The sequence below is a fragment of the Chlamydotis macqueenii genome, chromosome 25, assembly GCF_036417535.1.
Source record: "Chlamydotis macqueenii isolate bChlMac1 chromosome 25, bChlMac1.mat, whole genome shotgun sequence".
NCBI classification, from domain to species: domain Eukaryota; kingdom Metazoa; phylum Chordata; class Aves; order Otidiformes; family Otididae; genus Chlamydotis; species Chlamydotis macqueenii.
In genome coordinates this window covers 2,155,743-2,179,280 of record NC_141580.1, presented here as the reverse complement: position 1 = coordinate 2,179,280, position 23,538 = coordinate 2,155,743, and the positions used below count along the sequence as shown (strand labels likewise).

The following is a 23,538-nucleotide window of genomic DNA, read 5'->3' as shown; positions in this document are numbered from 1 at the left end:
GATTCACACGCGTGTGCGATTGCGTGCTAGCACGCGGCGCGCGCACAGGGATTCACACGCGTGTGCGATTGCACGCTAGCACGCGGCGCGTGCACAGGGATTCACACGCGTGTGCGATTGCGCGCTAGCACGCGGTGCGTGTGCTGTCGCACGCCAGCCCGTCGCACGCTCAGGTGCGGGGCGCTGAACCTCGTGGCGCACTCCCGCGCGTGCCGGTGCACACTCGCCCCCGCGCGCGCGCGCACAATCACCCGCGCGTGCCGTCTCACGCTCCCCAGCGCGGCCCCTTTAAGGCGCCCCCCCCCCCCCCCGCAGCCTCCCAGCGCGCTGCGCCGCGCCCCGCCCCCGGGAGAGGGGAGTGGGGGGGGGGGGGGAAGGGGAGGGGCGCCGAGGCTATTTTTAGCACCGGATTCCGTCACGTGACGGCGAGTGACGTCACCGAATGTTGTTGTCGGGGCGGGCGGGGCCGCGCCGCAAAGATGGAGGGGCGGCGGGGCGCGCGCGGGGCGGCGGGGCCGGGCACCGCGCAGGTACCGGACGCGGGGCGGGGGTCCTGTGCCCGTTCAGGGGATGGGGAGGGGGGGGGCTCCCTGCCGTGCGGGGGGGGGCCGTGCCGCGGGGTTCGCACCGTGCGGGGGGGGGGGGGGCCCGTGCGCCAGCGCGGCGGCTCTGCAGCGCGGGCCGTTTGCGGGGCGGGGGGGGGGGGCACAGCTGCACCGCGCCGGGCCGGGGTCTACCGGTAGCGCCCCGCCGTGGGGTGCGTGGTCCCCACGCGTGGCCCCTCCCGACCCCCGTCTCCGGAACGTGGGCCCTCCCCAAACGTCCGTGTCCCCCCCCCCGTGGGGCTGGGCCCGACCCCGCTGCAGCGGACCCGCGGGGGGCGGGCGGGGGGGGGGGGTCCCGGGGGCTGCGTTTCCCCGTGGGTGCCCCCCCGCCCCCAATTTTTCCTGCAGAGCTTTGTGTAACGCTCCCCCCCCCCCCCACTTTTGCGGGTGCCCCCCCGGGGCAGCAGCCCCCCACCGGCGCCTCGGGGCAGCCCGGGGACCCCGCACCCCGTTCGGTGCTGGGGGGGGCGGGGGTCGCGGCGCTGACGCGGTGTCGCTCCCGCAGGGCTCCCGCGCGGCGCGGGCCCAGCCCCGGCGCTGACGGCCCCCCCGGACGGCGGCCTCTCCGCGCGCCCCCCCCGGCACCCGCCCGCCATGGACCCGCAGAGCGATGCAGGTGAGACCCCCCCCCCCCCCCAACACCCCGGGACACGAGTGGGGCGCGGGGGGGGTGTGCGTGCACCCACCCGGCACCCTGCCCTGTGCCGGGGATCGGGCCCCTGCCCCCCAGCACCCACCGGGTGTCGGGGGGAGCCCGGAGCGGGGAAACTGAGGCAGGGGCGCGGGGGGGTCGGACGCGGGGTCCCCCGGGTGACATCCCGCCGCGGTGCGGGGCGGGGGGGGGGGGGGCGCTCCCCGCGGAAGCCGCCCTCCCGTTATCCCGGTGGGAATTCCCGCGGCACCGGGATGCGTTCGGGGTGTCCCGCGGGGGAAACTGAGGCACGGGCGGTGGCGGGACCCCCCTTCCCCTCCCGTCCCGTCCCGCTGGGGGACTCGCCGTCGGTTTGGGATGGGGGGCGTCTGTCCCCAAACCCCCCCCCCCCCCACCCCTCCACCCCCTCCCCCGGGCCCGGTGCCGCCGCCGGCCGGTATTTTTGGAGCGGCACGGGGCTGGCACGCGGAGCGGTGGCACGGGGCGGGGGGGGACACGGCGCTTTCCTGGGGGTCCCGTCCTGAGGGGGGGGGGGTTGGGGGGGTGGGCAGCGGTGTTCGGGAGGTGATTTTGTGTGATGAGTTGGGCCGGTCTCAGCCGGGCCCGTGTCCGTGGCGGGGACGTGGCAGGGGGCACCCCTGAGCCTGGGGGTCCCCGGTCGCCCTCTGAGTGCTGTCCCCACCCCAACCCCGGGGGGGGGCTCCCCGCTTGTCCCCCTTTCCCATCCACACCCCAAAAATGAGCTGCACCAGGGCGGGTGCAGGGGGGAGGATCCTGCGGGAGCTGAGCGTCCCCTGGGTGCCTGGGGGGGGGTCCCCAGTGTCGCCCCCCCCCCCCCCCGCCCTACAGATGTGCCGCCACCTCTGGACCGGGCTGCCAGGGGCTGGTGTGTGCCCGAGGGGGGGGCTCGGGGGGGGGGGGGGGGGGGCTCGTTCCCGTGGCCTCCTGCCCGCTGGCCGCACCAGAAATAGCCGGGCTGACGTCAAGCGCCAAAGCGCCCCGGGGGGGGGCCGGGGGGGCAAGGGGGGGGCAGCCCGTAAATATCCCGGCTATTAAAAGTCTGGGCTTGGGATTAACGCTGGTAAATAAACGTGGCCGCGGCCGGCGGGGGGGTTACGCACGGGTGGGGGGTTACGCACAAGTGGGGGGGGGGGTCCCCATCTCTAGGGGTGGGGGGGGCACCACCTCAGCCCATCGTCACCCCCTCCCAGCCCATCGTTGCCCCCCCAGCCCGGCTGAGCCGCTTTGGGTCAGCGATCCGGCGGGAACACGCCGTGCCCCCGGGACCCCCGTCCTCCGGGGGGGCTCCCCTTGGGTGGGGGGGGGCTAATCCCCCTCTGCTAACCCGGATTTTATTCCCGGCAGCGCTGATGCGGATTAACGTCCCCGGCAATTAGGGGCTGCGGGGGGGGGGGCGCGGGATGCGACTGGGGGGGGCGCGGGGACCCCAGCCCTGCTGTAACCCCCCCCCAATGCCCCTCTGCCCCTGTCCCCAGGGCAGTTTGGGAGAGGGGGGGTCCCCACATGGCCCTGGTGGGGGGGCCCACGTCGCACCCTGTCCCGCGGGAGCCGTGCCCCCCCCCGTCCCCCCCCCCAGCACGCTGCCCTATTTATAGCTGGCCCCTCCCGCGCGCCCGCTATTTCCAGGCGCCGGGGAAAAGCGCCCGGCCAGGGCGGGGGGGGGGGGGCACTGGGGGGGGGGCACCCAGCCCCATCCCGCCCGGGCTGGGGGGCCAGGACCCCGCCCCTAACGCCGGGGGGGGGGGGGGGCTCAGTGGCTCTGGCATCCCCCTGCACCAAGGTGGGGGCTGAGTTTGGGGGTGCTGGGGGGGGGGACATGCCCCGCGTGCCCCCCCCCCCCCGACGCTGCAGCCTGTGCGAGGGGGTCGGCTGTTTCTCCGCAGAGGGGGGGTCCGGCTGCGAGCCCTCGCTGGAGCTCCTGTCCCGCGCCCAGCTCCACGCCGCCCTCCCCGCCCCAGGTGAGTGCTGGGGGGGGGTCCTGACCCCCCCCCTGCCCCCCGAACCCAGTGACATCCCGCCCAGCACCAGTCCTGTCCCCAGGTGTCCCCTCCTTTGAGACATTTTGGCTGTGCCCCCCCCCAAGGACTCTCCCGGGGTGCCCCCCCCCCAGTATTGTCATCGGCACCCACAAGCAGTGCGCCCCCCCCTCCCCCCGCGTTTTGGGGTGTCCCAGCAGCCGTGCGCAGGGTGGGGGGACCCCGATGGGACGACCGGGGTGGGGGGGTGGGGGCTCCCCGGCTGCTGGCACTGGCGGGGGGGGGGGGGGGGGGGCGGTTTGGGTGGTGGGTGCTGTCCAGGGGGTGCGGGGGGGTGGCCGTGGTCTGGCACAGATTTGGGGGGGGGGGGGTTAAGCGTCGTCGCACGGGTGTGCACGAGGGGGAGGTGCTCTCCTTGCACGGGTGTGCACAAGTTTTCGGGGGGGGCTGCTGCCCTTGCACGAGTGTGCACGGGGGAGAGGCGCTGCCCTTGCACGAGGGAGAGGCGCTGCCCTTGCACGAGTGTGCACGAGTGTGCAAGGGGGAGAGGTGCTCTCGTTGCACGAGTGTGCACGGGGTGTGCACAGGTTTTCAAGGAGGAGAGGTGGTCTCCGTGCACAAGTGTGCACGAGGGAGAGCCGCTTTGCTTGCACGAGCGTGCATGACAGAGACGTACTCTCCTTGCACACGCATGCACGGGTTTTCACGGGGGAGAAGTGCTGTCTTTGCACGTCTGTACACAGCCGTGCACGGGTGGGCACAGGGGAGAGCCGCTGTCCTTGCACGGGTGCGCACGAGGGAGAGGTGCTCTCGTTGCACGAGTGCGCACGGGGCCGCGTCTCCTCGCTTGGGCGACCCCAGCAAAGGCGATGCTGCCCCGGGGGTCTCTGGGGGGGGGGGGGGGGGTGTCTCATCCCTGACCCCCCCCCCCCCCTTCGCCATTGATCGCACCCCCGTGGGGCCAGCGCCCTCCCGTGCAGAGGGGCTGGGGGGGGCGGTGGGCACCCAGGGGTTAAGCAGCCCCGGTCTGCGGGGTGGTGGCCCCCCCGGGCAGGGTGGTGGCCCCCCCGGGCAGGGTGGTGGCCGCGGCCCCTCGCCAGCCCAAAGCCACTTCTGAGCCCCTAAGTGCTGGTTTGGCTGGGGCTGGGCTGGCCCCTCCCAGTGCTATTTTTAGCCCCCCCCCGCACCCCCCCCCCCCAAGGAGTGCTCCCCCACCCACCACCACCACCCCGGGGCTGGGTGCTGGCCCCCCCCATGGCACCCCAACCCCCCCCCAAAGTGTGGGGACTGTCCGGTCCGGGGGGCTGCAGGGGCACCCCCCCGTGCACCCCCCCTCCTCCCCAGATCTGCCGTCCCCCCCGCCCCGGGTGTGGGACAGCCCCGGGACCACCCCCCCCACCCCGGCAGTGCATTGGGATGGTTGGGGGGGGCTGGGGGTTCCCACAACCCCCCCGTTGCGTGTTGAGGGGGTCTGGCGCTGGGGGCACTGGTGCATACTGGGGGGCTGACTGGTCCCGGCGGGTTTTGGGGGTGCTGGCGGGGGGGGGCAGTGCCCGAGCTCCGCGCGCGGCGATGGCGACAGTGACGTGCGCGGGTCCGTCCCGGGCACACGTCAGTGCCCGACGTGCGGCCACGCGTGCGGGGTTGGGGGGGGGGGCAGGGTGCGTTAGCATGCGGCGCGTGTGCCCCCCCGCCCCCGTCTTCCTGTTTGCATGGGGACGGGGTCCGTGTCCCCCCCCCCGGCTGGACCCCTCTGTGCGGGGGCGGGCCGGGGGGGCGCAGGGGACGTGGATGCCTGGGCTCCATCCCCGGGGGGGGGGGAGTGGGGGGGGCTTGGCGGTTGCTGGGGGCTTCGTGTCCATCCCTGGGTTGGGGTTTTGGGGGGGGGCCATGTGCTGGGCGGAGGGGGGCTCGATCCTGCCCTCCCCCCCCCCAGCTGCCTCGTGTTGCAGATGTGGGGGCTCAGCATGGGGTGACCCCCCCGTTTTTTTAAGGGGGGGGGGGAACTGAGGCACGGGGCTGATCTGGGGTGCTTGGGGCTGGCGGGAGACCCCCGGGTGCTGATCCCCCCCCCCGGCAGCCCCCAAACTGCCCCCCATCCCTGGGAGTGCCCAGCCTGCCCCCCAGCATGCCCCAGTCCCCCCAGTCCCTGGGACGCCCCAAATCCCACCACAGCGTGTGCCGGCTGCCCCCCGTCACCAGGACAGCCTCCAAACTGCCCCCCCGGCCCGGGGATGCCCCAAACGCTCCCAGTCCCCCCATCTCTGGGACACCCCCACACCGCTCCCAGTCCCCCCATCCCCGGGACACTCCCACACTGCTCCCAGCCCCCCCCGGGACACCCCCAAACTGCTCCCAGCCCCCCATCTTTGGGACATCCCCACACCACTCCCAGCCCCCCTCCATTCCTGCCCCCCCCCAACCGCTCCCAGCCCCCCCCTCCATTCCTGGGACACCCCCAAACCTCCCCCAGCCCCCCCTCCATTCCTGCCCCCCCAACCGCTCCCAGCCCCCCATCTCTGGGACACCCCCAAACTGCTCTGAGCCCCCCCAATCCCTGGGACACCCCCAAACTGCTCCCAGCCCCCCTCCATCCCTGGGACACCCCCAAACCGCTCCCAGCACCCCATCTTTGGGACATCCCCACACCACTCCCAGCCCCCCTCCATTCCTGCCCCCCCAACTGCTCCCAGCCCCCCCTCCATTCCTGGGACACTCCCGAACCGCTCCGAGCCCCCCATCTCTGGGACACCCCCAAACCGCTCCGAGCCCCCCCAATCCCTGGGACACCCCCAAACTGCTCCGAGCCCCCCATCTCTGGGACACCCCCAAACTGCTCTGAGCCCCCCCCAATCCCTGGGACACCCCCAAACTGCTCCGAGCCCCCCATCTCTGGGACACCCCCAAACCGCTCCAACCCCCGTCCATCCCTGGGACACCCCCACACCACTCCTAGCCCCCCCCAAACTGCTCCCAGCCCCCCATCTCTGGGACACCCCCAAACCGCTCCAACCCCCCTCCCCACCCCCCCGGGCCCCCCCCTCATCCCGGCGGGTGCCCGCAGGGGCGGAGGGGCCGGCGGAGGCGTGCGGGGAGCGCCGGGGGCCGGGGCTGGACGCGGCGGCGCGGGAGCGGCAGCTGCAGCGGGAGCTGCTGGCCCTCAAGCAGCAGCAGCAGCTCCAGAAGCAGCTGCTCTTCGCCGAGTTCCAGAAGCAGCACGAGCACCTCACCCGCCAGCACGAGGTCCAGCTCCAGAAGCACCTCAAGGTGGGTGCGGGGGGGGCGTCGCCTGTTTGGGGTGGTGGAGCCGTTGGGTGGAGATTGGGGGGGGTGGAGATGTGGGGTGTCGCCTTCCTGGGGTGATGGAGCCGTTGGGGGGGGGGTACTGGGGGTGATGGAGCTGTGGGACGTGACTGGTCTGGGATGATGGAGCCGTTGGGAGGGGTACTGGGGGTGATGGAGCTGTGGGACGTGACTGGTCTGGGATGATGGAGCCGTGGGACATGACTGGTCTGAGATGATGGAGCCGTTGGGAGGGCTAAGGGAGCCGTGGGACATGACTGGTCTGGGATGATGGAGCCATTGGGGGGGTACTGGGGGTGATGGAGCTGTGGGACGTGACTGGTCTGGGATGATGGAGCCGTGGGACATGACTGGTCTGAGATGATGGAGCCGTTGGGAGGGCTAAGGGAGCCGTGGGACATGACTGGTCTGGGATGATGGAGCCATTGGGGGGGTACTGAGGGTGATGGAGCCATGGGACGTGACCTGTCTGAGGTGGTGGAGCTGTTAGGTGGAGATGGGGGTGATGGAGATGTGGGGCATCGCCTGTATGGGGTGACGGAGCCGTTGGGAGAGGTGATGGAGCCGTGGGGAATCCCTGAGCAGGGTGATGGAGGTGTGGGACGTGACCTGTCTGGGGTGATGGAGATGTGGGGGGCATCCTTGACCTGGGGTGATGGAGCCATGGGGTGTTACTTGTCTGGGGTGACGGAGCCGTCGGGCAGAGATTGGGTGTGATGGAGATGTGGGACATCAGCTGTCTGGGGTGATGGACCCATTGAGGGGGGAGTACTGGGGGTGATGGAGCCATGGGACGTGACTGGTCTGGGGTGATGGAGCCGTTGGGGGAGTACTGGGGGCGATGGAGCCATGGAATGTGACCGGTCTGGGGTGATGGAGCCGTTTGGGGGGGGTACTGGGGGCGATGGAGCCATGGGACGTGACCGGTCTGGGGTGATGGAGCCATTGGGGGGGGTACTGGGGGCGATGGAGCCATGGAACGTGACTGGTCTGGGGTGATGGAGCCGTTGGGGGGGGGTACTGGGGGCGATGGAGCCGTGGGACGTGACTGGTCTGGGGTGATGGAGCCGTTGGGGGGGGGTACTGGGGGCGATGGAGCCATGGAACGTGACTGGTCTGGGGTGATGGAGCCGTTGGGGGGGGGGGGGTACTGGGGGCGATGGAGCCGTGGGACGTGACCGGTCCGGGGTGATGGAGCCGTTGGGGGGGTACTGGGGGCGATGGAGCCATGGAACGTGACCGGTCTGGGGTGATGGAGCCGTTGGGGGGGTACTGGGGGCGATGGAGCCATGGAACGTGACCGGTCTGGGGTGATGGAGCCGTTGGGGGGGTACTGGGGGCGATGGAACCGTGAGACATCCCGATCTGGCGGGGGGCGACCGGGGCAGGGTGGCGTGTACCCCCAGCGCCTGACGCGGGGAGGGCTGGGAGCCGGCGGGGTGCGGCTCCCCAAAGCCCCCATACCCCCCCGTGCCCCCCCCCCCCGCAGCAGCAGCAGGAGGCGCTGGCCGCGCGCCGGCAGCAGGAGCTGGAGCAGCAGCGGCAGCGGGAGCGGCAGGAGGCCCTGGAGCAGCAGCGCCTGGAGCAGCTGCACGCCCTGCGCACCAAGGACCGCGCCCGCGAGAGTGAGGAGGGGGGGGCCGGGGGGGGGGGGCTGCGTGTGGGTGCAGGGTGGGGGGGTTATGCTGTGTGTCGTCGCCCCCCCCCCCCCCCCCCCCCAGGTGCCATCGCCAGCACGGAGGTGAAGCTGAAGCTGCAGGAGTTCCTGCTCAGCAAGACGAAGGAGCCGGGCAGCGCCCCCCCCAACCATTCCCTCCCCCAGCACCCCAAATGTTGGTACGTCACCCCCCCCCCAAAATGAGCAACCCCCCCACCCCGACCTCGAGCCACCCCCCCCCAGAACCGGGGCGGGGGGGGGGGACACACGACCCAGGCGTCCTAGCGGGGTCTCTGCCGCCTTGCCCCCCTCCCCCCGCCCCCCCAACCCCCCCCCCCCAGGGCTCACCACACCTCGTTGGACCAGAGTTCCCCCCCCCAGAGCGGCAGCCCGGGGACCCCCCCGTCCTACAAACTCCCCCTCCTCGGCACCTACGACGGCCGGGACGATTTCCCGCTCCGTAAAACCGGTGGGTGCCGGACCGCCGGGTGGGGTGATGCGGGGGCGGGGGGGGGGGCGAGGCGGAGGGGGGGGACGCCGGGAGCCGGCCCGGGGGCTAACGCCGCCTCCCGGGTCGCCCCCCCCCACCCCCCCCCACCCCACCCCGCAGCCTCCGAACCCAACCTGAAAGTGCGCTCGCGGTTAAAACAGAAGGTAGCGGAGAGGAGGAGCAGCCCGCTGCTGCGGAGGAAGGACGGCGCCGTCGTCAGCGCCTTCAAGAAGCGAGCCGTCGAGGTCACGGGTGAGGCTCGCGCCACACGCGTGAACGCTGCCGGGGTCGCGGGCGAGGCCGCGTCGCCGGGCGGCGAGGGGGGCGCCTGCCGGGGCCCCGCGTCCTCTGCCTGGCGCGCACGCGCTTGCGCGAGACGTACGTGAACGCGCCTGCTTGCGCAACGCGTGTGAACGCTCGTCCTCGCGCGACGCCTCGGAACACGCGTGGTTTTGCAACGCGTGCGTGCGCGCGTGCTCGTGCGGTACACGCGCATGTGGTTGTGCAGCGTATGTGAACACACGTGCTTGTGCGATGCATGTGAGCACATGTCCTCGTGCAACACGTGAACACACGTCGTTGTGCAACACACATGAACATGTGTGGTTTTACAACGTGCGTGTGCACGCGTGCTCGTGCGGTACACGCACATGCGCTTGTGCAGCATATGTGAACACACGTGCTGGTGCGATGCAGGTGAACGTTCGTCCTTGTGCAACACGTGAGCACACGTCCTGGTGCAACACATGTGAACACGTGTGGTTTTACAATGTGCGCATGCACGCATGCTTATGCGGTACATGCACATGTGCGTGTGCAGTGTATGTGAACATATGTACTTGTGCAATGTATGTGAGCACACATCCTCGTGCAACACATGTGAACACGTGTGGTTTTACAATGTGTGTGTGCACGCATGCTCATGCGGTACATGCACGTGTGCTTGTGCAGTGTATGTGAACACACGTGCTGATGCGATGCACCTGGACGTTTGTCCTTGTGCAACACGTGAGCACACGTTCTCATGCAACACATGTTAATATGTGTGTTTTTACATGTGCGTGCACACATGCTTATGCGGTATATGCACATGTGCTTGTGCAATGCATGTGAACACATGTGCTTGTGTAATGCATGTGAACACGTGTCCTTGTGCAACATGTGAACACATGCGCTTTTAGAACGCCCACACATGTGCTTGTATATGTGTCCTTGCGCATTACACGTGTGTGCCTCCGTGTGCGCGTGCAGGCTGCCCCGCCCCGCCCGCGCGTCCCGGGAGGGGGAGCCGAGGCGGGGCGCGGGGCGGTGGCCGTGGCCGTCCCGTGACGCCGGCCGCCCCGCAGTGTCCTCGGTGTGCAGCAGCGCCCCCGGCTCCGGGCCCAGCTCCCCCAACAGCTCGCACGGCGCCGGCGCCGAGAACGGCTTCACCGGCTCCGTCCCCAACATCCACGCCGAGGTAGGGGCGGCACACGCGTGTGCGGGCAGCGTGGTCAAGCGCGCGTGTGCGGGCGCGTGCTGGGAGCGTGCTCAGGGTGCGCGTGTGTGTGCGGGCGCGCGCGCATACGTGTGGCATGACCGTGCTCAGTGTGCACACGTGTGCTCAGGCGTGCGCTCAGTGTGCACAAGTATGTTCAGCTGTGTGCTGTGAGCGTGCTCAGCCTGCACACGTGTGTCGAGGTGTGTGCAGCCATGGTAGTCAGTGTGCACACGTGATGTTCAGTTGCGTGCTGGTAACGTATTCAGGGTCCACGCGTATGCTCGGGTGGGTGTTGTGAGTGTCTTCAGGTCACGCATGTGTCTTCACACGTGTGGTGTGCTGTGAGCGTGCTCATGGTATGTGTGTTTACACGCGTGTGGCCGAGACGTGTGCTCAGCACACACACGTGTGTGCAGCTGTGTGCTGCGAGCGTGCTCAGGGTGTGCGCATACAGCTGGCATGTTTGGGCGCAGACACGCTCAGGCGCGTGCAGCCAGCGTGTGTGTGTTCAGGGTGCACGCGTGCGCTCGGGCACGTGCGTGTGCGCGCGCGTCCGCGGCGTGTCCGGGCACACGCGTGTGCGTGCTCCTGGCATGTCGGTGCCGTGTCCGCGCAGCAGCTCCTGCCCCAGCACCGCGCCCTCGCCCTGGACGGCGCCGGCCAGCTCAGCCTCTACACGTCCCCGTCGCTGCCCAACATCTCCCTGGGGCTGCAGGCCACCGTCACCGTCACCAACTCCCACCTCAGCGTGAGCGGGGGGGCTCAGGGGGGACCCTGCGCCCCGGGACCCCAGAGGGGGGATGTGGGGACCCCACGGGGGGGTGGCACGGGGGCATGGGGACCCCTAGAGAGAGGACGTGTGGACCCCACAGGGGGGGCACGGGGACCCCAGAGAGGAGATGTGGGGACCCTACGGTGGGGGGGCACGGGGACCTGGGACCCCAGAGAGGGAACCCCACGGGGGGGGGCACAGGGACCTGGGACCCCAGAGAGGGGACACCACGGGGGGGGCATGGGGACCCAGGACCCCAGAGGGGGAACATGGGGACCCCATGGGGGGTGGTACGGGGGCTTGGGGACCCCAGGGAGGGGACGTGGGGACCCCACGGGGGGTGGCACAGGGACCCGGGACCCCAGAGAGGGGACCCCACGGGGGGTGGCACAGGGACCCGGGACCCCAGAGAGGGGACCCCACGGGGGGGGGGCACACGGGGACCTGGGACCCCAGAGAGGGGATGTGGGGACCCCACAGGAGGTGGCACGGGGACCCAGGACCCTAGAGAGGGAACATGGGGACCCCATGGGGGGTGGCACGGGGACCCGGCACTTTGGGGGACGCGGTGCCTGCGGGGCGACTGTGGGGCTGGGGGGGTGGGTGTCCAGGGTGCCCAGCCCCCCCGTATCCCCCCGGGGCTGGGTTTGTGCCTCAGTTTCCCCACTGAGAGAAGCGGAGGCTCACGGGGGGTGGGGGGCAGACTGAGAGGTCCCCAGTTTGAGGGGTGCAGGCTTGGGGCGGGGGCACCTCCAGGGCTGCCGCCGCAGGGGGCCACAGCGCCGTGTCCCCCCCCCGCCGCAGGCGTCCCCCAAGCTGTCGCCGCAGGCGGAGGCCGAGCGCCCGGCGGTGGCCGCCCTGCGCCCCGCGGCCGCGCTGCCCGGGAAGTTCCTGAGCACCTCGTCCATCCCGGGCTGCCTGCTGGGGGTGGCGCTGGACGGGGACCCCCCCGCCGGCCCCCCCTCGCTGCTGCAGCACGTCCTGCTGCTGGAGCAAGCGCGGCAGCAGAGCACGCTCATCGCCGGTGAGCCCCCCCCCCCGCGCATCAGTGCCCCCCCCCATCCCTGCTTCAGTGCCCCCCCTCAATCCTTGTACGTCAGGTTCCCCAGTTCCCCCCCCCGCCTCAGTTCCCCTCCGTCTCAGTGCCCCCCCAATCCCCGCGCCTCAGTTCCCCCCCCGCACCTCAGTGCCCCCCCCCAATCCCTGCACCTCAGTTCCCCCCCCCACCTCAGTTCCACCCCCCCGCGCCTCAGCCCCTCCCCCCATCCCTGCCTCAGTGCCCCCCCCAATCCTTGCGCATCAGTTCCCCCCATCCCTGCCTCAGTTCCCCAGTGCCCCCCCCGCGCCTCAGTGCCCCCCCCCGACGCCTCAGTCCCCCCACCTCCTGCACCTCAGTTTCCCCCCACACCTCAGTTCCCCCCCCCGGTCCCCCCCCCATACCTCAGGTCCCTCCCCCCTCAGTTCCCCCCCCACACCTCAGTTCCCCCCCCACACCTCAGTTCCACCCCCACACCTCAGTTCCCCCCCCCTGCGCCTCAGTTCCCCCCCCACACCTCAGTTCCCCCACCATACCTCAGGTCCCCCCCCGTGCCTCAGTTCCCCCCCTCCCACCTCAGCCCCCCCCCGCGCCTCAATTTCCCCCCTCCCCACACCTCAATCCCCCCCCGCACCTCAGTCCCCCCCCCCGTGCCTCAGTTTCCCTCCTCACAACCCCTGTCCCTCACCACCCCCCCCGCCCCACCCCGGGCTGGCTGTGGGGGGCCGGGGGGTGCCGGGGCGCCCCCCCCCCCATTCCCCGCTGACGGCCGGTTCCCGCAGTGCCGCTGCACGGGCAGTCGCCGCTGGTGACGGGCGAGCGCGTGGGGGGCGCGCGGGCGGTGGGCAAGCTGCCGCGCCACCGGCCCCTGAGCCGCACGCAGTCGTCCCCGCTGCCCACAGAGCCCCCAGGCCCTGCCCCACGGCGCCCTGCCCCACGGCGCCCTCTTCCTGGACAAGCAGCAGGTCCGGCTGGGCAAGGTGTGGGGCAGGGGCTTGGCGTGGGGTGTGGGCCATGGGGTGGCCCAGGGTGGGTACAGGGTACGGGATGTGTGGGGCGGCTATGGGGGGGCACATGCAGGATCGATCTGGGGCGGCTGTGGGGCAGGGGACGGGCATAGGATGTGTGCAGGGTCGGTGTGGGATGGATGTGGGGTGGCTATGGGGCAGCTATGGGGCACAGGATGGGCATGGGGTGGATGTGGGGTGGCTGTGGGGCAACTATGGGGCACAGGACAGGCATGGGGTGGATGTGGGGTGGTGATGGGGCACGGGATGGGGCACAGGATGGCGTGGGGTGGATGTGGGGTGGCTATGGCGCAGCTATGGGGCAGAGGACAGGCATGGGGTGGATGTGGGGTGGCTATGGGACAGTTATGGGACGTGGGGTGGATGTGGGGTGGCTGTGGGGCAGCTATAGGGCACGGGGCGGACGTGGGATGGCTGTGGGTTGGGCGCGGGGCGGAGGCCATGGGGCGGATGCTGGGTGTGGGGCGGGGCGGGTGCGGGGTGTCTGGGGGGCCGCGGGGGGCCGTGGGGGGCCGGCCGTGGGGCGGGGGGCGCTCAGCCCTGCCCCCCAGCTGCTCCCCAAGGCGGGGGAGCTGGCGCCCCCCACCCACCCCGAGGAGACGGAGGAGGAGCTGACGGAGCAGCAGTCGCCCCCCCCGAGCGACGGGGGCCCCCCCCTGCCCACCGCTGCCCCCCCGGACGCAGGGGACCCCCCCGAGCGGCTGCGGGACCCCCAGGTGCCCCGCGAGGAGCCGGGGGACAGCGGGGACGAGGCCGAGCCGGGGGCCCCCGACGGCGCTGAGCTGGGGGTCGCGTACAAGCAGGTGAGACCCCCGGAATTTGGGGGGGGCCCAGACATCGCCAGCTCCCTCGGTGCCCCCCCCAACTCCTGCACGAGGGTTCCCCCTTTGCACGAGGGCCCCCCCCTTTGCACGAGGGTCCCCCTTGCACGAGCATCGCGCTCTGGCCAGCTGTGCTGCCCCCCCCCGTTTTTTGGGGGCCCTGACCCCCCCGCCCGCTGCCGCAGCGATGACTCGGAGGGGCCGGTGACTCATCCCGCCCCCCCCCCCAACTCCGACCTTCCGGCTCCGCCGCCCCCGCGCTGCGGCCCCCGGCCCCCGCCGTGACAGACTCATCCCCCCCCCGCCCCCCCCCCCCAACCTTGGCCGCCCCCTCCCCGCGCAGGACAGGGGCGATGGCTGGGGGGGGGGGCGCCGGGGCTGACGTTTGGGGGGCTGGGCCCCCCCTCCCCCCAGGTGTTCCCCGAGGCGCCGCTGCAGCTGTACCCCGGCCCCCCCCTGGGCCTCCTGCCGCTCCCCCACCCCGCCCTCGCCCGCACCCAGTCGTCCCCCGCCGGCGCCAAGCCCCCCGCGCCCGACGGGGCCCCCAAGCTGCTCTTCACCACAGGTATTGGGGGGGGGGTCCCATGGAGGGGGGGGGCTCCTGTCCCGCAGCGTCCCCCATCCCTCGGGGTGCCCCCGGGGGTCCCCTCGTCCCGTGGGGTGGGTGGCCCTGTCCCTTGGTGCGCGCGGGGTCCCGCTGTCCCGCGGAGTTCCCCGTCCCTTGGGGTGCCGGGGTCCCCCTGTCCCGTGGGATCGCCCCCGTCCCTCCGCCTGTCCCGTGGGATCGCCCTGTTCCGTGGGGTGCCCCATCCCTCGGGGTGCCCCTGTCCCGTGGGGTTCCCCTCTCCGATAGTTTCTGGTCCCTCACGTGCCCCTGGTTCCCCGTATCCCATGGGATCCCCCCGTGTCCCCTGGGGTGCCCGTGTCCCAGGGGGTCTCCCTTTCCCATAGGGTCCCTCATCCCTTAGGGTGACGGGGGTTCCCAGTCCCTCGGGGTGCCCAGGGGTCCCTCGATCCCATGGGATCCCCCCTGTCCCGTGGGGTGTCCATGTCCCATGGGGTCTCCGTCTCCCAGTGATTTTCTGGTGTCCTGGGTTCCCTGTATCCCATGGGATCCCCCTGTCCCTGGGGTTCCCAGTCCCTTGGGGTGCCCCAGGTTCCCCCTATCCCATGGGATCCCCCCCGTCCACTGGGCTGCCCGTGTCCCGCGCGGTCCGCATTTCCCTTAGGATCCCTCCTCCCTTAGGGTGCCTGGAATCCCCCTGTCCCGGAGCGTGCCCCATCCCTCGGGGTGCCCGTGTCCCGTGGGGTCCCCCTCTCCCGTGGGATTTTCCACTGCCCCGGGTTCCCCCTGTCCCCTAGGATCCCCGTGTCCCAGGGGGTCTTCCTCTCCCGTTGGATTTCCGGTGCCCCGGCTTCCCCCTATCCCATGGGATCGGGGATGCCTGTGTCCTGGGGGGTCTCCCTGTCCCTTAGGGTGCCTGGGGTTCCCAATCCCCTGGGGTTCCCCATCCCCTGGGGTTCCCTCTCCCTCGGGGTGCCTGGGGTTCCCAATCCTTGGGGTTCCCAATCCCCCAGGGTTCCCAATCCCTCGGGGTGCCTGGGGTTCCCAGTCTCCTGGGGTTCCCAATCCCTCGGGGTGCCTGGGGTTCCCAATTTCCTGGGGTTCCCAATCCCCTGGGGTTCCCAGTCCCTCAGGGTGCCTGGGGTTCCCAATTTCCTGGGGTTCCCAGTCTCCTGGGGTTCCCAATCCCTCAGGGTGCCTGGGGTTCCCAATTTCCTGGGGTTCCCAATTTCCTGGGGTTCCCAGTCTCCTGGGGTTCCCAATCCCTCAGGGTGCCTGGGGTTCCCAATTTCCTGGGGTTCCCAATTTCCTGGGGTTCCCAGTCTCCTGGGGTTCCCAGTCTCCTGGGGTTCCCAATCCCCCAGGGTGCCTGGGGTTCCCAATCCCCTGGGGTTCCCAATCCCTTGGGGTTCCCAATCCCCCGGGGTGCCCCGGTTTCCCCCGTATCCCACGGGATCCCCCGCTGTGCCGGGGGGTGCCGGGGGGGGGGTTGCCGGTGCCAGGCGTGTGCCGCTGCGGCGTCCCGGCGCAGGCGTGGTGTACGACACCTTCATGCTGAAGCACCAGTGCGCCTGCGGGAACACCACCATCCACCCGGAGCACGCCGGCCGCATCCAGAGCATCTGGTCCCGCTTGCAGGAGACCGGCCTGCTGGGCAAGTGCGAGGTGAGCCCCCCCGGCGCGGGGGGTCCCGGCCCGGCGCGGGGTGGGGGGGGGTGGGGGCTCACCTCTGTGCGTGTGTGTCCCCCCCCTCAGCGCATCCGGGGCCGGAAGGCGACGCTGGAGGAGATCCAGACGGTGCACTCGGAGCACCACGCGCTGCTCTACGGCACCAGCCCCCTCAACCGCCAGAAGCTGGACAGCAAGAAGCTCCTGGGTATTTTTTGGGGGGGGGGGGTCCCGGGATGTCCAGGTCCCCTTTTTGGGCTTGGAAGTTGGGGGGACACGGCGCCGTCCCCGCTGCCCCCACCCCATGGCGCCGCGCTCTGCCCCGCCAGGTCCCATCAGCCAGAAGACGTACGCGGTGCTGCCGTGCGGGGGCATCGGGGTGAGCGCCTGGTGTTTTTTGGGGGTGTGGGGGGGGTGTCCCGGGCCGGCGTGGCCCCGCTGACGTGTCCCCGTGTCCCCCCCCGTCCCCCCCATCCCGCAGGTGGACAGCGACACGGTGTGGAACGAGATGCACTCGTCCAGCGCCGTGCGCATGGCGGTGGGCTGCCTGCTGGAGCTCGCCTTCAAGGTGGCGGCCGGGGAGATCAAGGTGAGCGGCCCTCGTGCGAGCTCACCCGCGTGCGCGCTCACCTCGGGGGGTGGTCCTCGTGCACGCTCACCTGGGGGAATGGTCCTCGTGCAAGCTCACGCGCGTGTGCGCCACCCACATGCACGCTCACCTCGGGGGGTGGTCCTCATGTGCGCCACCCGCGTGCGTGCTTACCTCGGGGGATGGCCCTCGTGCGAGCTCACGCGCGTGTGCACCACCCTTGCGCATGCTGACCTGGGGGGGATGGTCCTCGTGCAAATTCACACGCGTGTGCCACCCGCCTGCGTGCTCACCTGGGGGGATGGCCCTCGTGTGAGCTCACGTGCGTGTGCGCCACCCGTGCGCGTGCTCACCTGGGGGGGATGGCCCTCGTGCGAGCTCACACGCGTGTGCGCCACCCTTGCGCGTGCTGACCTGAGGGGGATGGCCCTCGTGCAAATTCACATGCGTGTGTGCCACCCGCCTGTGTGCTCACCTGGGGGGGATGGCCCTCGTGCGAGTTCACACGCGTGTGCGCCACCTGCCTGCGTGCTCATCTGGGGGGATGGCCGTCGTGTGAGCTCACGTGCGTGTGCGCCACCCGTGTGCACGCTCACCTCGGGGGTGGCCCTCGTGCGAGCTCACGTGCATGTGCGCCACCCGTGTGCACGCTCACCTCGGGGGGTGGCCCTCGTGCGAGCTCACGTGCATGTGTGCTGCTTCCTTGCATGTTTACCTGGTGGTGCGATGATCCTCGTGCGTGCTTGTGTGTGTGCGCTGTCCTCGTGCGTGCTTACATGACCGAGTAATGGTCCCTGTGCAAGCTTGCACATGCGCGCACCGCTCTTGTGCACGCTTACCTGCGTGCGTGACGCTCCCCGAGCACGCTTGCGCGCACGCGCTTACCTGAGCGCGCACGACGGCGCTCGCGCCGTGCTTGTACACGCTCGCGCAGGCGTGTGCGCGGCGCCCTACCGCGTGCCACACGCGTGTCCCCCTCTCTCCCCGCAGAACGGCTTCGCCGTCATCCGCCCCCCGGGCCACCACGCCGAGGAGTCCACGGCCATGTGAGCGCGGGACCCCCGCCCTGGGTGGGGTTTGGGATGGGGCGGGGGGGGAGTGTGACCCGGTGGCCCCCCCACCGCTGACGCTGGCCCCCCCCCACCTCAGGGGCTTCTGCTTTTTCAACTCGGTGGCCATCTCGGCCAAACTGCTGCAGCAGAAGCTCAGCGTGGGCCGCATCCTCATCGTGGACTGGGTAAGGACCCCCCCCCCACACACGGGGACGGGGGGGCGGGATGGGGGGGTGGTCCCTGACGCCGCTGTGCCCCCCCCCCCCCCCCCAGGACATCCACCACGGGAACGGCACGCAGCAGGCTTTCTACGGCGACCCCGGCGTGCTCTACGTGTCGCTGCACCGCTACGACGACGGCAACTTCTTCCCCGGCAGCGGGGCGCCCGAGGAGGTGCGGGGGGGGGAGATGGGGGGAAATGGGGGGGGGGGGGTCACCCCACAACCCCGGCTGCGGCGCTGGGGGGTCACCCGTGGCTGTGTGGCCCAGGTGGGCAGCGGGATGGGAGTGGGCTACAACGTCAACATCGCCTGGACGGGCGGCGTCGACCCCCCCATCGGGGACGTGGAGTATCTCACCGCCTTCAGGTGGGGGGGCGGGGGGGGTCCCTGCGTCCTTAGGGGGGGGTCTCTGTGTCTTGGGAGGGGTCCCTGTGTCTTGGGAGGGGTCCCTGCGTCCTTGGGGGGGGTCCCTGTGTTCCGAGGGGGTCTCTGTGTCCTTGGGGAGGGGGGTCCCTGTGTCTTGGGGGGGGTCCCTGCATCCTTGGGGAGGGTCTCTGTGTCCTGGCTGGGGGGGGTCCCCATGCCCTTGGGGGGGGTCTTGTGTCCTGGAGGGGGGGTCCCTGTACCCTTGGGGGGTTCCTACACCATTAGGGGGGTCCCCATGCCCTTGGGGGGTCCCTGTGTCCTGGGGCGGAAGGGGGGGGTCCTCACCACCCTGGGGGGATCCTCATGCCCTGGGGGGTTCATTGCATTCTGGGGGGGGGGTCCCTACACTCTTGGGGGTGTCACTATGTTCTGGGGGGGTGTCTGCACCCTTGGGGAGGGTCCCTGTGTCCTGGGGGGTCCCCATGCCGGGGGGGGCACATCCCCATGCCCTGGGGGGGTCCCCGCACTGGGGGGGTGCTCCCTAAACCCTTGGGGGGGGGTCTCTGTGTTCTGGAGGGGGGGGCCCGTGCACCCTTGGGGGTGGTCCCTGCAGCCTGGGAGGGGGGGTCCCCGTGCCCTGTGGGGAGTCTCCACATCCTGGGGAGGTTCCCTGTGCTTTGGGGGGGGTCCCTGCACCCCAGGGGGGGGGTCCCCGAGCCGCGCCCTGACCCGTGCCCCCCCCCAGGACGGTGGTGATGCCCATCGCCAACGAGTTCTCCCCGGACATGGTGCTGGTCTCCGCCGGCTTCGACGCCGTCGAGGGGCACCTGTCCCCGCTCGGGGGCTACTCCGTCACCGCCAAATGTGAGTGGGGGGGCCGGGGGCGGGGCGGGGACCCCTCCCGAGCTGCTCGTCACCCCCCCCCCACCCCCGGTGTCCCCCCAGGTTTCGGCCACTTGACGAAGCAGCTGATGATGCTGGCGGGGGGCCGGGTGGTGCTGGCGCTGGAGGGGGGGCACGACCTGACGGCCATCTGCGACGCCTCGGAGGCCTGCGTCTCCGCCCTGCTCGGCCTGGAGGTACGTACGGGGGGGGGGCTCACCCCTGCGGACCCCCCCGCACCTCCTGGGGACCCCCCCCCCGATCCCCTGGGGGCCCCCCCAGGGACCACCCCACCCCCGGCGTGCACCGTGCCTCAGTTTCCCCCAGCTGGATGAGAGGGGCTCCGGTCCCCTCCCTGCTTCTGGGGGGGGGGGAGGTTGGGGTGCTGGTGGCACATTTGGGGGTCTTGACGGTGTCATCGTGTCCCCCCCCCCGGCAGCTGGAGCCCCTGGATCCGTCCCTGCTGCAGCAGAAGCCGAACGTGAACGCGGTGGCCACGCTGGAGAAAGTCATCGAGATCCAGAGTGAGACCCCCGCGGCCGGGGGGGGGCACAGACCCCGGGGTGGGGAGGGGGGTCCCTGGGGCTGATTCTGTCATGGCGGGGGGGCACGGAGGGTCCCTAGCAGGTCTGTCCCTGCCTTGGGGGGACATGGAGGGTCTCCGGAGCTGTCCCTGTCACTGGGATGCTGGGGGGGTCCCTGGGGTGTCCCCCTCACTGGGATCCCGGGGGGGGTCCCCGGGGTGTCCCCGTCCCTGGGATCCTGGGGGGGGGTCCCCGGGGTGTCCCCATCCCTGGGATCCTGGGGGGGGCCCGGGATGTCCCCGTCACTGGGATGCTGGGGGGGATCCCTGGGGTGTCCCCGTCCCTGGGATCCCGGGGGGGGGTCCCTGGAGTGTCCCTGTCACTGGGACCCCGGGGGGGGTCCCTGGGGTGTCCCCATCACTGGGATTCTGGGGGGGGGTCACCGGGGCTGTCCCTGCTGCGGGTGACACAGGGGGTCCCTGGCTTGTCCCCACCATGGGGGTCTCGGGGGCTGTCCCTGCTGCGGGGGTCCCGGGGGGGTCCCTTTGGGGCTGTCCCCACCATGGGGGTCCCCAGGGCTGTCCCGGTCACGGCGGGGGGGGGGGGGGGGACGGACACAAGGCCTCCCTGGGGCTGTTCCTTGCCAGGGGGTTCCCTCCGCGGGGGTCCCGGGAGCCCCCCAGGGCTTGGGGGGTACCACGGGGGGGTCCCGGCCGTGGGGGTCCCGCGGTGGGGGTCCCGCGGGCCGCGCCCAGCCCCGCGGTGCCCGCAGGCAAGCACTGGGGCTCGGTGAAGCGCTTCGCGGCGGCCGTGGGCCGCTCCTTGCTGGAGGCGCAGAAGGGGGAGGCGGAGGAGGCCGAGGCCCTGACGGCCATGGCGCTGCTCTCCGTGGGCGCCGAGCAGGGGGGCGCCGACCCCCAGCCCAGGTACGGCCCCCGGGGGCGGGCACGGGGCCACGCGTGTTCCCCGGGGCGGGCACGGAGCCACGCGTGTGCGTGGGGGATGCGTGTTCCTTGGGGTGTGTGCAGAGCCACGTGTGTGTGAGGGGGGATGCGTGTTCCCTGGGGTGTGCGTGGAGCCACGCGTGTGCGAGGGGGGATGCGTGTTCCTTGGGGTGTGCACGGAGCCACGCGTGTACGTGTGGGATGTGTGTTCCTTGGGGTGTGCACAGAGCCACGCGTGTGCGAGGGGGGATGCGTGTTCCTTGGGGTGTGCGTGGAGCCACACGTGTGCGAGGGGGGATGCGTGTTCCTTGGGGTGTGTGCAGAGCCACATGTGTGTGAGGGGGGATGCGTGTTCCCTGGGGTGTGCACGGAGCCACGCGTGTACGTGTGGGATGTGTGTTCCTTGGGGTGTGCACAGAGCCACGCGTGTATGAGGGGGGATGCATGTTCACTGGGGGTGTGCGCAGAGCCACGCGTGTTCCCTGGGGTGTGCACAGAGCCACGCGTATGTGTGGGGGGATGCGTGTTCCCTGGGGGCATGCTTGGAGCCACGCATGTTCCCTGGGTTGTCCACAGAGCCACATGTGTGTGAGGGGGGATGTGTGTTCCCTGCGTTGCGCACAGAGCCACGCGTGTTCCCTGGGGTGTGCATGGAGCCACGCATGTGCAAGGGGGGATGCGTGTTCCCTGGGGTGTGCACAGAGCCATGTGTGTTCCCTGGGGTGTGCACAGAACCACGCATGTTCCCTGGGTTGTCCACAGAGCCACGCGTGTGCGAGGGGGGATGCATGTTCCCTGGGGTGTGCACGGAGCCACGCGTGTTCCCTGGGTTGTCCACAGAAACACCCGTGCGCGTGGGGGATGCGTGTTCCCTGGGGTGTGCTCGGAACCACGCGTGTTCCCTGGGGTGTGCATGGAGCCACACGTGCATGTGGGGGATGCGTGTTCCCTGGGGTGTGCTCGGAACCACGCGTGTTCCCTGGGGTGTGCATGGAGCCACACGTGCACGTGGGGGATGCGTGTTCCCTGGGGCGCGCACAGAGCCACGCGTGTCCTCGGGAACACGCGTGCTCCCCGTGGCCGTGCACGGAGCTGTTCGTGTCCTGGGGGTCCCCGCGCGGCGCGCGGCCCCGCTCAGGCCCCGCTCTGCCCCTGGCCAGGCCGCCGGAGGAGCCGATGGAGGCCGAGCCCGCGCTCTGACCCGGCCCTCGCCGCGCGGCCCGGAGTTTTTTTTTTTTTTTCCGTTTCCGAAAAAAAGAAAGAAACGCCGAGAAGAAAAACACACAAAAAAAAAAAAAAAAAAAAATCACGTTAAAAAAAAAAATCACATAAAAAGAAAAAAAAAAAGAACAAAACAAAACAAAAAAAAACCCGAAATGGAAGAAACCGGGAGGAAAAACAGAAAAAAGAGGAAAATATTTTCTTTTTCTATTAAAAACAGAAGAAAAACACAAAAAAATCCCCCCCGTCCTGTCGGAGCCCGGCTCCACGCGGTGTTTGCGGTCGTGTCTCTTGTGCAGCAGCGGTTCCACCAGCACCCCCGCTCCTCCTGCCCCTCCGCTGCGGGGGGTCCCGTCGCCCCCCCGGCCCCCGCCACGGCTCCTCTCTTCTTCTTTTTAAATTTTTTTTAGGGGGATTTCCTCGTTTTCTCTCTTTTTTTTTTTGCCCCCGCTCGTTCCCTCCCCGGGGGGAGGCAATGGGAAATATTCGTGCCTTTAAGTCAGGTTTTTTTAATTGTGGTTTTTTTTTTAATGCCTTAATTTCCCTGTGGTTGTTTGGTTTTTCTCCATAATTTTTTTTTTTTTAATTTTTTTTTTTTTTTTTTAACCCCGCGCCCGTCCCCGTTTCGGAGGGGGACACAAGAGGCCGGGACGGAACCCCCCCCCCCGCCCCGTCCCTTTGTCACCCCGGGTCGACGGCTGAGGGATCTCGGCACCTTTGGCCCGTTCCTAAAAGAGAGGAGGGGAAAAAAAAAAAAAAGGAAAAAAAAAAATATTTAAAAAAAAAAAAAAAAAAAAGGAGGAAAACCCCCCCAATTTATTTTCCTGTGACGTCACCAGCCAGAGGGGGCTCGGAGCGGTTTTAGCGTTAGCAGAGAGGAAACCCAACCCCCCCGCCAAACAAAGGTCTATAATTTTATTACAGATGGATTATTTAATAGTATTTTTTTAATTGGGGGGGGGCACCGGCCGCGGGTCCCGGGGCGGAGGGGGAGGACGGGGACAGCGCTTTGTGTTTTAAGTTATTCTGGGGGGGGATCTCCCCAAATGGTGGGGTGGTGGAGACGGGGCGGGGGGGCGTCCCGTGGCAGCGGCCCTGGGATCGGGGGGCGATGGCGGGGGCCCCCCCAAGGCAGGGGCTGCGCGCGGGACCCTCCCCTCTCCTTTTTGTGCTGGGGGGGGATCGCAGCCCCCAGCCCCCCCCATCCCAAGGGGGGGGGGGGGGAAACCACCTGGCGTACAAACCACGCGCCTCCCGGGGGGGTGGGGGGGGGCGCCGGCCCCCCGTCTTGCTTTGGGCTGGTGTGCGTGTGTCGTCCCCCCCCGCCCCGCCGTGTCCCGTGTCCCCCCCCCAGCTCCAGCCCCGCCTCGGTTTCTTTTCCGTCTGTCCGTCCGCCCGCTCGCGCTCTCGGTGTGGTTTTCAGTTGAGTATTTTGTAAGATGTCACCGATGTCTGTCCTCGTACAAATAAAAACTGTTTCTGGCAATACCCCCCCGGCGCCCTGCTGCTTTTTTTTTTTTTTTTTTTTTTTGGGAGGGGGGCACGCTGGCACCTTTGTGTCCCCCGCCACAGCAGCGCAGACCGCCCCCCCCCGGGGCTGCGCTGTCGCCCCGCGTGCCTCGGTTTCCCTGCCTGCAGCACCGGGGCCGCTCGGCGCAAAATCGG

The 23,538-nt window shown here is 70.2% G+C and overlaps 1 protein-coding gene across 1 annotated transcript; it reads left to right on the top strand.

The window, feature by feature from the left end:
• The first annotated feature begins 474 nt into the window (after nucleotides 1-474).
• On the top strand, nucleotides 475-22,090 carry HDAC5 (histone deacetylase 5). The gene is given in 28 exon segments (XM_086766547.1): nucleotides 475-530; nucleotides 1,111-1,221; nucleotides 3,162-3,236; nucleotides 6,319-6,521; nucleotides 8,047-8,182; nucleotides 8,279-8,393; nucleotides 8,556-8,683; nucleotides 8,825-8,956; nucleotides 10,051-10,163; nucleotides 10,777-10,932; nucleotides 11,761-11,980; nucleotides 12,775-12,887; nucleotides 12,889-12,972; nucleotides 13,572-13,823; nucleotides 14,256-14,406; nucleotides 15,938-16,071; nucleotides 16,162-16,282; nucleotides 16,404-16,453; nucleotides 16,556-16,663; nucleotides 17,654-17,709; nucleotides 17,813-17,900; nucleotides 17,989-18,108; nucleotides 18,205-18,302; nucleotides 19,048-19,166; nucleotides 19,248-19,381; nucleotides 19,624-19,708; nucleotides 20,481-20,634; nucleotides 21,813-22,090. Coding segments are annotated over 27 exon segments (3,207 nt in total). The 5' UTR covers nucleotides 475-530; nucleotides 1,111-1,199; the 3' UTR covers nucleotides 21,853-22,090.
• Nucleotides 22,091-23,538: the final 1,448 nt, after the last annotated feature.